The sequence below is a fragment of the Zosterops lateralis genome (genome assembly GCF_965231275.1).
Source record: "Zosterops lateralis genome assembly, chromosome: 4".
Taxonomy (NCBI): domain Eukaryota; kingdom Metazoa; phylum Chordata; class Aves; order Passeriformes; family Zosteropidae; genus Zosterops; species Zosterops lateralis.
Genome location: NC_139765.1, coordinates 38,617,977 through 38,635,649, shown reverse-complemented (window position 1 = coordinate 38,635,649; position 17,673 = coordinate 38,617,977). Strand labels below are relative to the sequence as shown.

The following is a 17,673-nucleotide window of genomic DNA, read 5'->3' as shown; positions in this document are numbered from 1 at the left end:
ATACTCTATAGTTATTTTATTCCAGCCCAACACAAGCAAATCAGAAAATAAGCGCACTCGCAGTGAATCAAAGCAGTTATTTGCCATGAACAAGATAAATTAAAAAACCTAAAAAACCTCAACTACAAAACCACAACCAAACAAACCAAGAAAACCTAAACATCACCAGAGCAAAAAAACATATTAAAATCAGAGTTGAGAACACCTGCCATATTGTCTTAGTATAGGGTGAGAAAACGGACATTACAGTTCAAGAAAATTTCCAATATCAACAGCATTGTCAGCTTTGTTATTCTGGTAATGGAACAGCTCTGGGCAAAAAGGAGCATTCACAGTAAAGGGGAAGAATATCAAGGGAACTGTTTCAGTTTAGGATAAATTTAGGAGGAAATGTGATGAAAGGGTGTTATTTTTAACCAAGAGTTGGTTTTAGTAGAATTAATTTAAATAGGTTTTAAAATAGTTTTTTGACATATATTATTAGGAGAAGAGAGAGAAGTGTGGGCTACAAAATATGTAAAAATGGAGAGGAAAAAGAAAACAGTAAAGAGGTTTGAGACTACAAGAGTAAAGGAAGGACCGAAAAACAAAGGTGAAAAGAAAGACAGAAGTAGAAGGTGATTAAAAAGCAAAGGCAAGCCAAGACCCTGGCAATAGCCTGAGGAAAGGGGCCACATTTACAGAAGGTAGAAGAGTAGACCATGACAAGAATGAGAATGTGCAAGAAAAAGGGATGAGTTCACAGGCAGAAGTGAGCAGAAGACCAATAAGGCACTCCAAGGAGGAAAGAAGAGCTAAACTTCCAATGGCTATATGGGGGCATGGTCAAGGAAGATGTGCTATTTAGAGCATTTTCCCAAGTTTGAATCTATTATGAAATATTTTGTATAAGATTAGATATTTGCCTTATCATAGCCTGAAACCCAAACACGCACCAAAAAAAAAAAAAAAAAAAATTAATCAGTAAAAGTGTTGGCTGAGGAAAGAATATCACTTGCACACAGCAGTGAGAGAGAGCAGATGAAGGAACAGAACCACTGGGGACTAGTTGAATGGATGGCGAGACAAATGTTTTTAGTAGGCACTGCAGACTAGATAATTTGGGGACAAGAACTCCAGCAAATTTATTACAGGAATGAAAGACAAGGGTAAAAAGGGGTAGAGAACACTGCACGGGAAGCACCAAATGGTGGGCTAAAACAGAATACAATGAAATAAAAAATGATGCATGAAAAATGTAGCAATGTTCTGAACCAGTGCTTTTGAATACATTACATGTGTGACTTACTAGAGAAAAATACAAGTTTTATGCTGGGCAACACAAAGCAGTTTCAAGCAGTTAGGACTCTTATTCTCATACGTTTTACATCAATTCACGTCAGTAGTATTAAGTTTTAAGTCCCAGTACAAAATAGCATTCAGGAAAAATGAACAATGCAGAAGTAATGTAATGCAAGTTTGGCTGAAATGATTGTCTAGTTGACAATGATTTTAACTAAATCACTCCTGAAACATATATTCCATTTTTAAAAGAGAATAACAGAGTGAACAAAATTCAAAACAGTAAAGTTTTATTCACTCCTTCCTGGTTATGTAATTTTTCTGGTACTGCCTCTGAAAAACAATTTCTGCCTTTCCATTTCACCAGAGAAAACACATGGACTTCATGTGGGTTTGCCTCCCTGTACAAAAACATGACTCTGAATTTTTACTTTATAGTGTTTCCTTATTTATTTTTTTTTTCTCTAGCAAGGGTGCAGAAATTCCTTACTATCTATATCTTGCATGAGCAACTCAGTATAAACTTATCAGGATAATCTGTGTTCAGATGCGTGCTGATACACTGCCTCTTGCTTTTGTACAGCCTGTTAGCAAAAAAAGAGCTAAGAAGACCTTCCTTCTCCTGTTTCTGTCCCCAGAATTTTTTGTCAGATTTTTAGTTTTATACTGCTGAGAAATAATACATTGCTAATAATCTCATTAAGGGACAACATACTGAAGACCTTAAGAAGATTGATTTACTTCAGAGTAAGCAACAGATACCAGCTCAGGCCCCTGATCTGTATATGCTTCAGGATGAAGAGTTATTGCTTTGTCCTCATATGCCACATGATAAATTGAATGTCTAGACTTCCAGACAAACCTTCTTCCAACAACACTACAGATTCCACTCAGCTGAACTAATTAAATAAAATCTAATCTGGAAAGAAGAGCAAAACATTTCAGTGTCTAAAAGAGAGTTGGCTTTGCAACTCCCATATATTGAAGGCAAGAGCAATCTCAAACGCACTGAAAATACCCCCTCCATAAACCTATCTCACTTTTGTCCTACAATGTAAATAAAAGACACCAAATAACATGACTTGGATGATCTAACCAATTTCCCCCACGACTCTCAGCTTCCACAAGGATGTAACAAAAGAAGTGCTGGAACCTGAGCGCCCATTGTAGCCTTGAGCTTTGGGATTTTTGTGATACATGACTTTCATTTCCTCCTTACCTCTCAGTTAAAGGGTTTAAATAGTTTCATTTCATCCCAGTGATTTAATTTTTTTTAACCTCAAAATTCTCTAAAAAGGGAATTAATTTTCAATCTCTGCCTTGAGTTTTTTGACTCAGAAGACTTCATTTATTTCAGTGGTTCTTGATCAGCAGCCCATACAGATCAATTACTACAAGGAGTGTGTGATCCGCTCCATTACTAATGAGCTGTTAGAGATCTGTTTTACAGTTGATGTGATATGAAAGTGAAGGTATTTTTGTATTGTACCACCCTCAAAGTGATTTTGAAAGAAATCCGCAATTAAAGAAAAGGGCAAGAAAAAGAAAGCCAATGTAGGGGCAGAGTCAGTGGGCCTCCAGGCAGAATAAGATTTAGGAAAGCAAAGATGTAGTGCCTATGTTAAAGCAGACAAGCCAAGAGAATAAATTGCTATGTATTGGAGCCAAAGATTATAGTAAATTCCTTTCTATTACAACTGAAGAAACTACAATAGTAGTAACATGGCCAAAAGATCAGTAGCAGAAGGCCATTGGATGGTGAGCATTATAATGTTGTTATAGTATTATGACAAAGAGAAGCTAGCAGCATTTGCCAAACTTTGCTTGACAAAGGCTAGGATCACTGGAACTGGCAACACACAAGACATTAATGAGGCCACATTGATTGAACAGTCCTTTTAAGCATCAGATTTCTCTTTCTGAAGCATTTAATTTCTTCAGTGATTGATCAGAAAATATGAATATGCAGTGTGCCAAAAGCACTAGATTTTGTGTTTAAAGTCTCTTACCTTTAATGAAAAGAATTTTTATGGCTGTGCTCATAACAGAGGACTGGACAACCAGCAGCCCATGAGTCAAACTGGGTACACAAAGAAATTCTGACCAGCCCCTGGAACATCCTGTAGCTTTATGCTAAGCCTGTTTTACAATCCACTGAAAGGTAATAGTAGAAAGCTAAAGTGAATTTGATGTGGGCAAAGAGAAAGCATTGAGAAACATTGAACAAACTTGGCTGGCCAGGCAAATAAACTGGTAGCATTGCAGACAAAGAAAGACCAATTACATGAGAACAAGAGAAAGGGCTCGACTGTAGCAATGACAGTTAGAAACATCCAAGTCTGGCCTAGAAATACACTCCCTGGTCTGGAAATACAGTCAGTGTTCAAGTTGTCCTTGGTCATCAGTTTAATGGCACATGAATATGGAGGCTGCTCTTAGGCATTAGTAGCTCAGAGTCAGAGGGATACCATACTCAGTCATGATATTGATGCTCCTCAAGCTCTGCAATACATTCCCCCAGCACTGGAGCTCTTAGGGATTTTTTTTTTTTAGAGATGGCCAGCTCTGCAAATTTATGCTACACCTTAGATAGCAAGCCCTGAAAGATGTGAGCTACCTCTGCTCCCAGGACATCTACTTCATGTGCCTTACTCTCTACACCCGCCTGACAGGAGGCTGTAGCCAGTCGAGAGTTGGTCTCTTCTCCCAGGTAACCAGCAACAGGACAAGAGGACACAGTCTTAAGCTGCACCAGGGCAAGTTTAGGGTGGACACTAGGAAAAAGTTCTTCACAGAAGGGGTGGGAATTGGAATGTGCTGTCCAGGGAGGTGGTGCACTCAGTGTCCCTAGAAGTATTTAAAAAAAGACTGGATGTGGCATTCATGCCATGGTCTGATTGACAAGGTGGTGTTATGTCATAGGTTGGACTTGATGATCTCAAAGGCCTTTTCCAACCTAGTTAATTCTGTGATACTGTGATGGTCTCAATATGTTCTATCATAGTTTTACATTACATGACAAGAGTTTTTTCCTTATCTACATTCTTTAGTCCTGTATTTTGAACAATGAAAAACTGAATATAAAAACATCCTATTCGTAACACATGAACAGAAATAAATATGGCACTTGAAAATAAACTGCCTATCTCTACTTTTTCTTAGTGTTTTTACTACCACAACCAAGATGTACTATTCAAACTAAATAATATTATTGTCAGACTGAATCTTGTATATTTTTAGAAACAATAGTGTAAATCCATTTTTTGTTTAAAATTTTTCTGTAAGTATTTTATTAAGGCAACCCTGATCATTTTGCCGTAGGCATACCTCTTTGGCAGAATAAGCTTATAGCTCAAGTCTCACATTAATTTCAGCATTTATAAAATGCTCTAATTTTATAAGAGTGATGCAAAACATTTATTTTGGCCATATTAGTAATGAAATTAGATCACTATTAAAGATTACAAAATGAGAGTTTAAATTATCATGTTTAAATACAAGTGGAAAAAAGAAAAAAAACACAAAAAGGTATTTTCTTCAGTGTTCCCTTGTTCCTACTGATGTAGAGGACTGGACTGGACTCAATGAATGACTTAAAAAGAATTCTCAGAATCTCCGCCTTTGAAAGGGGAAACAGGCTCACTGACAGTTACTGTAAGGAATAGACCACCTTACTTTTGTAACTGTACCATATAGCCATTTGAAACATTTGGAATTCTCTGGGCAATTCAATAGTTAATTCTATAAACACAGTAGTATTCCATCATGCTTGCTGAGCAAGTTAAAGTAGAACAAAACTTTCATTAACCAGAGAAAAAGAGTAATTAAAAAAGAAAAAACCTCAAACACAACTAAAGTAACACTGTTCTGCAAGTATTTTAAATGGATCAGACCCTCAGCCTTCTAAAATTAATTAATGCTTTAATAAAAGTTGCCTGTTATCTGAGTAGCAAATCTAGTTTTTCTAATATTCAGTTACCCTGGATTTCAATTAAGACTCAAAGAGCCAAGAACTGATGAAGAGGACATCATAAATGATTCATGGATGTCCTACTTTTGTGTATGGTGCATTAATTATTCTACTTAATGCATCCATATGGTTTTCTAATTCCTTCATTACCAAAAGCCTCACATTACTGTTATTTCATTAAAGTTTATATCCATTTTCAGGCAGATTCTTACAAATATCTACAAATATATATATAAAGTATATTTAAAAATTAAAGCCACAATCAGATTTTTTATTTAGTCTACGGATTTCAAATATCTATCTATCTATTCAGTTATTACCCTATCACCTATTTCTAGGGGAGTCAGTTGCTGTTGTTTTGGTTTGGTTTATTTTTTTATTAATATATTGATCAGCATTCTAGAGACTTTTTTGCTATTTCATTATTTGTGTTGTCTTTTACACATGCAGTTTATCTTTCCCTCTTTGCCCAACTCCAGTCATTTGCGCCCATTCACAAATGTATACAGCATGTCAGGAGGTGTTCCTACAGCTATTAGCTACCTTCCCTTCTCCCACTACAGACCTCCTTTAACAGGGATCCTACCTGGGTCAGTCTAGATACCCTTAAAATTAAGCACGTCAGAGTAGCCAGAGGACAAAAGGGAGAGGTCTTTAACTAAAGTAGCTACAGTTTAAACAGAAAAGAGGAGAAGAAAGGGAGTATTTTTAATTTTCAAGATAATTTCTATTGCCTGTACACTTTTTTATTGTAGCTAATTAGGCAGAGCCACAGCATCCTGTAACACCATTTCAGACAGAGTCTGTGAGAAAGGTTTTGGGGACAATGTCTATTTATTTTTCATCAGCTTGTATAACAAATACAATTTCTACACTGTTTCAGCTTTACTTTGCCTAAAAAATACAAAGGCTCTAAGAGTGCAGTATTTGAGGTCATTCTTCCACTCACCCAAGCATTTATGTTTTAAAGACATGAGAGTTCAGAAGACTTCACCACTATAAGACTATCTGTTACAATACCTGAAAATAAACTGTTATAGCATGAAATTACTTTTCTACATGAAATTGAAATATCATATCCATTTGTAAAGAGTAGCCTCCAGAGCTGTGTTCTAATTAGACAACATGCCATGTGTTGCACGAAGAAAGCATATCAGCAACAATTTGGCTAAACAAAGCAGAAAGCTGTAAGTGTTGCCAGAACACCACAGGACCATAAAAGAAGTGACCCTTACTTCCCTGAGTGTGTTTTTGAAAAGAAACAAGATTACTGGTACAATTAGTACTGGCAAAAGATAACCTCTTATTCTGAAAGTACTGACAAAAAATGGGCAAAAAAAAAGAAATTCAATTAAACACTAACATTGTATAAATTCAGCTTAGCACATTTAAAATGTAAACATTTTCATTTACATTGTTATTGACTTTTATGCTACAGTTTCTTAAGAATGACTAATCTCCAAGGAAAATATGTGATCTCAGCCAAATTTGTACAAAGCAGACATTCCACTATTATTCTCCAACAGCTAAAAAAGGTTGAAATGTAAATCTGTTACAAATCATGTTTAAATAAACATTGATGTAACATGCAGTCAATCACCTTTCTACACTATTAAACACCATTATTTTAGCAGTCTTGATATATACTCCTGATACTCTTCATGATGCATCTATGCTATACTCAATTTAAACAGCTGTATCCACTCCATATCCAAAGTATTTTCCACCAGTTTATTGTGGTGCAGAGACAAGTAAGAATTAGCTCCGTTACAAATTGTCACTCATGGCTGACCTTCAAGGGAAGGACAGTGAAACACCACTTAAATGCTTTCAGCAACAACAAAAAAAGGCAAAGAATATTTACTTCTCTGCTTACTTCCCTGGACCATTCCCCTTTCCATGAACCAGTCTGATACTGAGGTGACTGAAAAAACACCATTCACCTGAGAGCTATGCTATCATGTTTAAACCCCAGTATCATCTGAGCCTGTGCATTTAATTTCAGAATCCAATATTTATTCTTTGCAAAAGAGATGCCAAAGTGCAGTAATGCTAGATCTAGAAAGCATTTTAAAAAGTAAATTCGGATGACCATCTTCTGCTCCAAAATCCTGTTTGGCTGATTAAAATATTGTTTGCCTTATTCAAAAATCTAAACCTGTGTTTTAAAACTGTGTTTTTTCTATCATTATGACATTAATATGTCATGATGACAGAAAAATAATGTTGGGGGTTTTTTTAATTTTTCAAAAGCAGTTTTTAGAAGGCTGAATATTTAAGGGGCTACACATAAGAACATATTATGAACCATCTATTAAGGAACTTTATAGAAGCTGTCACTTTTCCTAACACCCAAGTCAGAAATGAAGAACCAGAAGGATTATTCCAGAGGCTGAATTGCCAGATCCAACAAAACATTGACTGATAAGAAAACACATGCTGTCTTGCTCTCTTTTATCTGAGTACCCTTTATCTGTCTTCTAAATGTTACTAATGGGGACCTGGGTTTTCACAAACATAGTTCTCTGAGGGTGCTAAAAGAATTTTTAAGTGCTTCTGGATTCATTATTCCTGAACATTATCAACACAATGCATTGATTTACCATGGGAAGTAGTCACTGATTTTCTATTGGTGGGTCTCATGATCCCCATCTAGCTTATTTATGATTCTGAACATAAAGCATGTGTGATTCTAGTGATGGCACCTGTAACTCTGCATGCCAGGAAACTTTCTCTTTCCTTAGTCACATTTAGGCAGTAATAGGTTTCCACTTACTCGTAAGAGGAAAAGAGAACATTGATAGAGGAAGAGCAACCTCCTGAACTTCTGAAATACAAGCCTATCTGTACTGTTCTAGGTAACGAAGTCACTGCAATTCCAACCAGACGAGTCCTCTGAACCCAAACGCCAAAAGATGCAAAGTGCAGTTTGGAAACTGTCATAAAAAAGCCAAAGACTTTCCACTATTGTTAAATCTCTGAGTGTTTTCTTCTGGAATTCAGTACAGCATGGCACAGAAATAGTTTAGAAGCCTTTTTTCATTCAAAGGAATAAATGGGCCCATGTAAGAAACAAGGAGAACAGGGGGTTCTTAGGGACTTTGTTGTTTGTTTGGGGGAGGGGGGCTCCCTCTTTTGGAGACCAAATCAAAACGCATACAAGACATTTGTACTGAATCAGCCCAACAACACTTTTCTGAATTGTCAGTTAGCTGAAACAATGTGATTTGGGTCAAACAAATAATTTCATCTGGAAGTATGAGAAAAGTGGCGCTCTCTACCTCTTAGCTCAGCAACTAGATCATGTGAAATGAGAAAAAGCTGAAATTCAGGTTTTTGCCCTACCTCCTTTAGAGCGAGGCTTTGAGCCAGGTCTCCCACACAATGTATACAGCTAAAGCAACAGTGAAGATCTTTGATTTGGCTGCAACTGTATCTGAATTTATTTCATGGAAATGCTTAAAAAATATAAAATTATCAATTAATAAAGATTCTTCCTAGACGACAAAACTCACATATTTGAAGAATGGAAGAACATAGGCAGATTCTGTTCTGCTACACGCAAATATTTAATTTATAGCTGGGATTGGCCAGTAACAGGAATACACAGTTGAAAGAAATATAGAACAGCTGACACCTCCTTTAGAGATAAACTGAAGAAGGCTAACTGTCAATGAAACTTCAGGCTTTAGCTTAAAAACATATAACATGCCTGCTCCTGAAATCCTGTTTTCATTTAAATGGTGCAGCATATGAAGAAAATTAAATGACTTCAAGAAACATCTTCCCTTCACTTAAAGATGCAGGAAAAGGAACTCTGTGACTGAAGAGGATATGGACAATTTGTGAAAGACATGACCAGGTTTTGTGCAAGTGTAACATCCCACAGAATGTTACAAAAGCAGCCCCAAAGTTGCCAGCAGTAAGACAATCAATCAAAGCACTAGGTCACTGAATATCTCACTAACATTCTTTTAACATTTTGCAAATCAGATAACCAAAATGTGCCTTAAGGAGGTTTTATTGCATGTTACAACCTAATGCAGTCATTCCTGTTTTCCACAAAGACTGACAGCGAACATGCTAATGGTTCAGTATGCAATTATCCCTGCTGAAGTGCACAGAAGGAAGCAGAAAGCAAATGAGGCCAACCAATGCAGACTCTCTAGATTTCTTTGTGCAAACAAAATCCAGAATGACAGAGCTGCAGGCTACTAGGTCTATTTGCAGGGCTTGCTACAGATATGTTATGTCGAGTATAATAACTTAAGGAGTACTGGCAAGCATCAATCTCTTACTAGAAGGTGGACTTGAGTCTAGAAGCCAAATATTGTGAAGACCTGATATCTGGGGTCACAATGTAAAGTGTAAAAACACACAACAGTGATTAAAACAAGCACACTAAGTGTATTGACTGATACTGCCCACTCTTGAAATGTATGACTAACATTTAGAGCTTGTTAATTCAGCACTGTAATTCTAATAAAATCTTAAAATTTCACTAACGGTATGGTACTTGTCCTCTGCTATTTCAAGCATTGCACAAATACATGACCTGGAAATGGAGATGGATACAGTTGATACCTCACTAGATTCTAAGATCTTACTCCTCAGAAAGTTCCTTTGAGAAGTCACTGCAGAGACACGATTTTCTATTTATGCCTCCTTGGCCTGGGCTAGTGTCAATCACTCTTTCAGTCTGGCAATAGCAGATGTTCAGTGACAAACACAACATCTGACTTTTCATTATATTTCATAGTTAGCTGTTTGAACGCCATTTATGGACTACTTGTTCTCCTCACTCATATTTTTTGACTTATTTTCAACCCACTGTTTTAGTTTAATCTATCTTCAAAGTATTTTGACCATCTCCTCACAGAGGGTCTATAGAGGGAGTGAACTTAGGGTACTCTTACCAGCCAGGAGGAGTAGGATGCAAAGAGCCCTCTGAGTTGCAGCATCAAACTGTGTATAATCTTTCCACACACCAGGAGACAAATGTTTTTTTGCAGTCAGAATTGGACAGACTCAAGGCTGACACCCCAGTGTCAAGCACAGTATTCAAAAAGAAGCTCCTTAATCACTTCTATTATTGCAAAATAGCATAATTACATCTAGAAATAGATAGAACTACATATACATATGCCTACATCTATCCCAGTGAAAATTAGGGCATTACAGTACAGGGTGTAATGCAATGACAAACCTAACATTTTGAATAATTTACAAATTGACCATAGTGTAACATATCATGCAACATGTGATGCAAGGCAGACAGTGCATGAACATCAAATCACTTGCTTCAATCAAATCCCCAATCCTCTTCCCTTCTCAAGGTTCCAAAGAAAATTACATTTAGTGTGTGGTCTCCTAAAAGTAATCCTAAAATTTCTGTCGAATGGATCATGCTTAGCTATCAACATATCTCACAGAGTTCTAGGCATATTTATCAGACTGAGAGTGTAACATTTCAAGATACCTTTACTCATTGTTCAGCATGGCCTTATTGGGCCACTTAACTGGGTGGATGCTGAGCCAGCAGAGAGTGACACAGTATTTGAGAGATAGAAGAGTTCCTAACAAAGAGAACTGAAGAAAGGAAGAGACTTCATCTTATGTCAAGGCATGGTATTCAGCATCAGGAAAAAGAATAATAAGAAATTCTGGAAAAACAGTCAGTAAAGTGGACAGCTGGGGGGAAAGTGAAAAAAGTAAAAACGTAAAAGTAAAGCTAAAAAGACATTATCAGAGCATCTTCTTGTCTTGAGATTCTCAGAAGATCATTTACCTTCTGGCACTCAGAAAGATCACACACAGCTTGGTGCTGTGACTCAGAAGGCTCAGTCTATCCTACTCCTCTCATTCAGTAAGACTCAGTGACTTAGCCTTGAAAAAGAAGGTATCTTGTATTACCAAATTACCAGAGAGAAGAAACATCCATTTTTCATTTAAAGAAAAGTAAAAAAAATAATTCCACAAACAGTGCTCTATGTTCATGAAAGGAAACCTACATTAAATATGTTCACAAAAGAGGCAGCTATAGGGAAAAGGTTTTTTGGACTGAAAAATAATTATAAGCATTGGATGGCCCCACCATTTTATCAGAATCTTTTCACAGAGTTCTTCTTATGGCCCCCCAACAAAACCAGTCAGTGCAGAAAATTGCAATGCTCAGAAGAAAGGGTATATAGTAGTCTGGTTGCCATTGTTTCCCTGGTCATTTTGAGGAAGAAGAAAGTGAATGTCCTGTGTGCACCCAGAGGAACTTAGAGATGACATTTCACGTGGATGCTGTGGCTTCATAAACAGTACAAGGAATAAGAAAAATAGACATTTCTGGCAGAAAAGAGGTGTGGGAAGATGAAATAAAATTTAGGAACAAATAATATAGACAAATTCTGGGCTTTGATGCTGGTAATTAAACCCAACACATCAGCATATGGGGAATTAAAGGAGAAATAAACTTATACATCTAAGGCTGTCAGCAAGTGAGCAAAAGATGCATCTTTTCTGAGTATGTAGTATGAGGTGAGTTATATAAGAGAATACTTGTGGGATAAATCTGACATAAGTGTAAAAGCAGTTCTGCTATGGTTTCACAGCCACATGGTTTTCAGCTACCCAAACCCACCCAAAAGAAGCCCACCTACTTGAACTGTGCCTAGATTTAGAAAGGATTTCCACATTATTTTAATATAAAATGTGTTGTTTAAGTTGGTATCAGCTCCAGATTAAGATGTCACTAAATGTACATGTCTGTGTGTGTATATGAGTATATATAAATAGGTAGTCAGTGTGCAGTTGGTGCCTAAGCACCCATTATCGTCAATATAAATCACTACAGCTATTTGGAATTAGGAAACTCACCCTGAAGCAGATACCAAGGCTGTATTTTACTAGTAGACTAAATGCATCTGGTACTGTTCTCCGGCTGTGAGAAAACTGATGTGGAAATAGTCCATGCCAGTACTAATCTCCAAATCAGGATGATCACATCTAGTCTGCCTATTGGATATGTTCTCTGACCTATATTAATTCCCTAGTAATCCAGAAAGTGTTTAGAAACATGCTAGATATCTTAATAGATTACAAGCTTGAATACTGGTTCCCACATGAATATCTACTTATAAATACACATGTTGTTGCACTTTATTCTTCCACTGAATCCTCTCTCAAAGTACTAGCACCTGAAGTTCTTGTGCTCTTCAGCATGCTTGAAAGTAAATAGTTCAAATATTGGAGACAAAATAGATGTGATGGTAGGGGAAAGCTATAGCTCTGAGGCATTCAGCCTTACACAGCCCTACACAAAATGCCATGGAAAAGGCAAAGAGAAGCTCTGTGTGGCTGCCGGTGAATCATTTGTCCCATTGACATTAGCTGAAAGAAACTAATTAAATCAATTCAGTTTAGTAACACTCACGTAAATCAAACAAAAATTTAGAGATGAGCTGAATTTTAGGCTACACTACAGTGCTGTGGCATTTCTAAGCAACAGAAAAAGAAACAGATTTCATGTTTATATAAGAAGGTGTAAAGTAAGAGTGAGGTGTGAAAGGGAATATTTTTATATATTGAGCAAGCTTATTACCTTTACATCTCTGAAACACTTCACAGGATGCAAGTGAAAAAGTGTCTGAGTAGCTCGTTGCAATCTTGGTACAATGCACTTGTGTGCTTGAGAGAGGCTTTGGACAGACCAAACTACATCAGGTTACAAAGGATGATGCTTTAGCATATCCATGAGGTGATAATTTAGACCTAGTCTGAGCTGTAACCTTTACTATAAGTCCTGCTTTTCTCTCAAGTTCAGCCCTAACTCTATATATGTTTGTATGTGTTTTGGTTTTTTAATAAGTATGCTAGATGATATTTTCTACTGTAAGTGATTATCCAGTCTATTCCCACTTTCCATGTACTTTCTTGACCTTGGTGGTTCTCATATTAAGTATTGGAAATTCTTAGAATAAACACAAATAAACATTTTGAGAACTTGTTCACTGCACTACTAATTCTCTAAAACCTTCAATGAACGTATGGTTTCTGAGATACAAAAGAAAAGTTTACAAATAGAAAACTCAAGTATTACAAAAAAATTATGTAACCCTGTATGCTATCCAAGCAATTTTCAGATGACTTGCTCTCACATCATCTAGAGAGACAGCTAAACAGAACATATGGGTAAGCACTAAGGCATTTATAGAACAGTCAAAATGCTTCTAAGAGCTCTGAATTGTTCTCACTTCCTTCAATAAACAAGGTGAACTGAACACACACACATGAAAACAATCAGGATATTCATATCAGGTAATGTGATTTAACTATATAAGACTCTGTCCCAGAAAACAAGTACCTTCTCTTCCTTGCTTAGGCAAACAAGCACTACAATATCCCCAGTTTCAGTAAAATTACTTCTTAACGTGTTTTTAATTGTTAGAGTACAAAACATCACTTCTTGACACAATACCTGCAGAATTCTTGGCTTCATAGCACTCTGCTGTGCACTGGCAACATTCTCCTTGTCAGATGGTTAGTCCTTAGCACAAAATGTAACCTTGTAATATATTGTTCTGCATTAGGCATCCATTCACCCTACCTTTCCACCTTGATTATGAAGAAAATGGACCTTGACTCACTGAAATTAGCTTGAATTCAGTTTCTTCTCCTCTGCACAGCCATCAGAGCATTAATTTATTTAAAAAGAAAAAAAAAAAAGTTGCTGGCTTTCATACTAAATCACAATGTGCACCAGTCATGTAACTGGATTACAGCAAGCACTAACAGTAGCAACTGCCCTTTCAAGTTGAGCAACCAACAACATTGCTAAAGGCTGGAATAAAAAGGGTCAGCTAGGGCAAAACAACAAACGTTGACACTTGCCCTATATATTAAAAACCAGAAAACAAGCAACAGGCAGTAAGTGCTAATTCAAAACAAAGAGGGAGCAATACACATGCAATTCAAAATGAACCAGATTCCCTTGGTAATTATATTAACACTACAATCTACTTCGGGTGACATTCAAGAGAGAGAAACAGAATGTTAAATACAGAAACCTGGAAGGAACAGGGCTGTGCTTAGATGATAGCAACCATCCTGTTGTGGGACAGCTGCCCTTTTAGAGAAGGCATCTTCAAAATTTCTGATGGTGGGATTAGTCAAATGCATTGTCTGACTCACAGCACTTTGGCTTCAAACATATGCTTCCCCAAAGGCTTTTTCTCAAAGGATGATGTTAGAAACAAACCAAATCCACTGTCCTCCAGCACATCCAGAGACAGCTGAAGAACCTAAGCAATAATAAACAGCTTTCATGTCATGATTAACTCATGCTAGCTCATTAGCTCATGCTGCTGTACCTCCCCTTAAAGCACATATGGTTCTCAGCCAGAACTGAAGGCTTCAGAGCAGCAGCTCCATCCTAGAAATGCAGGAGCAAAGCCTCAGACTGAAGTCACTTAATGAGAACTTAATATAGATTTAATGGACCTTTTTTATGTGCATTTATCTGCCAATTGAAAATCTGCCTCATTTAGCTTTTAATGCAGGCATAGAGCCAGTCAGCTAAAATCAGGGTAGCCCCAGAATATTTTGCAGGATTCTTCTATTACTAGTTGAGGACCACGGGTCTCCAAAACAGTGCAAAACCCTACTAAAATAACAGTTCATAGGTAACAGTGTTATTTAATGGAAAAAAAACCAACCAACCAAACAAACAAACAAAACCACAAAAAACCAGGGCCATGCCTATTCTGAGTTCTGAGTTCCTTGCACTAACAGAAAGGTTTCACCTTGGAACAGAAGTGAAATAATGCTTGCACTGGAAAGAAGAGAGAAAGTACCTTCACTATGGAGTTGGCTTAGACTAGCTTTGAGGCATAGATATATCCAGCTTGCTTGGCATCTCCTTCCCTTGATAAATATCATTCATTATCGGGACTCTGTTTGCAGCTGACCTGTCCCCAGTAAAGCAAGACTGACAGTACCTTATTTTGCTCTGATATGGACAATTCCACACAGCTGAATCTACTCCACCAACAACGCTAAGCATCTGAACTCTGATGAAGTCTTGTTCATATGGGATGCAACAAGTCCAGAGAACAGCTTTTTGAGACTAGTTCTCTGACAGTACTTCTTAACTGTTAAAATTTTAATAATGGACAAATAAAATTACTACTTATTTTTTTTCCTTATTACTCTTTTCATTGTCAGTGCTCTATTGCATTTGGTGCATTCATGAGGGCAGATCTCTAGAGTACCATACAGGGAACTCATATGGGATTCTGAAACACTTGGTGTGCTGACGGCACTCTAGTGTTCTATGCTCTTTTTAACTTGTTGGTAAAGGCTGTTCCCTCTTAATCTCTCATCTTCCTCTGAAACAAGCAATCTACAATTTTCACTTTAATCTTTATTAGTTCACTCTAATGAGTGCACAAGCCATTTTAAGTGGCTCTTCTTCCCTCCAGGAATCAAGGAGAGCTGCCTACACATGGGGGTGAGGAAAGCAGTGTCTGTGCAGAACACATACAGACTGCACAGTGCACCCCACCAAGGACAGCTCTCCTGCCAGCAGGCTGCTCCACTGGCACAAAGGGTGAGCATGCAGCAGGGCAGCATCAGTACATGGTTAAACTGACATGCCCTCCACTGCAGGAGGGAACAGTGCCATCGCCATCTTCAGAACGGGCAAGGTCACACACAGAGTTAACTGACACTGGAGGGTCCCCAATCCATATGTCCCAGAAGAGGAGCATACAGCTTACACGAACAAAAACAAAGTTCTTATTCTTTGCAAGAAACAGGCCTTTTCTTTTTTCAAACAGCTAAGTAAGCATAATGGTGGATTTATCAGAGGAACAGAAGTGAATGAAACCATTATGTCACCCTTTTAAAATCTCACTATCTCTGTAGTAGCTCCCTGAAGTACATTTTCTTGTGACTTAAAGCTCATCCAGTAAAAACTGTGCAAACATCAGTCAAGACAAAGGGATCAACAGCATTTGAGGCAAAGGTCTTTACCTACAGAGAGGCACTGGTTCACCAGCTTGTTTGTTAAATCAGTGTGATTATATGAATGTGAATCCCACCAAACTGAAGAAATTCAAGACACGTAATCATTATTTAGATTTAGGTGATCAGTCAAGCTACCCAAAATTTCAATCAGTCTATATTTTTCTGTAGACATATTTATCCACAAAAAAAAACCCTCCAGGGCCCAGAAAAGGTCACTTACCACAATAATCACATTTCTTGTAGGAATGGGAAGATTCTCCACTTCCAAATCTTGACCAGTCATTGCTAAGAGATTGAGGGATGGGTCATAAACAGACCTGGGGAAGGCTGATTTAACAATTATTGCAGGGTGCAACCTGCTTATTTTACTGTGGGAAGAAGAATGGAAATTTTGTTTGGAATCCTTATAGCTGTCTGTGTCCAGACTTTTCTCCACACTCTCCACATGGTGATAAATAAACACAGGTTTTCCACTCTTTCGCTGATGAATTGCCAAAAAGTGATCACTGTCTCCAGAAAAGCAGCCTGTAAAAAGAGAAGAGTAAGTTTAGAACATCTCTCTTGTCTATTCTGTAGATGGCACTGGAAATTCAATGAGATCATCGGGTTCTGAGAAATTTGGAAAAGTATTTTTGGAATACAAGAATTCACTTAAAATCTTTCAATGCATTTTCTATAGCAATAGATTAACAGCACTACAGAGTCTACTAAGTATGTGAAGTGTACTTCATTCTTGAGCTCATTTTCACAGGGCTTTTAAAAATGTTATTTATATTTCCAGCCATGGCTACACTGAAAAAATTATGTACAAAAGCAGAACACATGCTGAACCAAGTTCAATTTCTGTATTGATATCAACTTCAATCAGAAAACAAATGCAGTCAACTTTCTGATATATTTCATCACCCAGTAATATTGAAGATGAGAATAGCAGTGATTATCTGTTATAAATGGAGAGGAGAAAAGGAGGAGGAGAAAAGGTCAACAACCTGATAAAAAAACCAGATTTAAACATGTGAGAAAATTCAGACGAGTCCATAATACTAATTCTGCATTCCTTGTTCAGCTGCTTGTTTCAGGTGACCTTATAGCCCCTTGTGCCAACTCTTGTTATATCCCAGCCTTCACTCAAGGATTGCCTGGCCAGCCAACGGAGCACCTGGCTCTCTGCAGAGGAGATTACTGCTCTGTGGCCATACCTTGCATGCCTTGGTGCTGGGCACAAAGAACTCTCTTAAATTAGGGAACTGGAAACAGGGGATGTGAGCATTGCTAACGAGGAGTTAGAGAGAGCTGGGCTTGTTCAGCCTTGAGAAGACACAAATGAGAGGGGACCTCACCAGTGGCTATCAGTATTTAAAGGCAGGGTGTCAAGAGGATGGAGCCAGGCTCTTCCCAGTGGTGCC

At 37.5% G+C, this 17,673-nt stretch overlaps 1 protein-coding gene across 1 annotated transcript in view; it reads right to left on the bottom strand.

The window, feature by feature from the left end:
* The window catches only part of PTPRR (protein tyrosine phosphatase receptor type R), a 126,281-nt gene extending 109,622 nt beyond the window's left edge, over positions 1-16,659 (bottom strand). The window contains exon 1 of the mRNA XM_083858726.1: positions 16,488-16,659. Within this exon, the coding sequence (XP_083714852.1) occupies positions 16,488-16,550 (63 nt within the window). The 5' untranslated portion in view covers positions 16,551-16,659. The remainder of the gene's footprint in view (positions 1-16,487) is intronic.
* Positions 16,660-17,673: the final 1,014 nt, after the last annotated feature.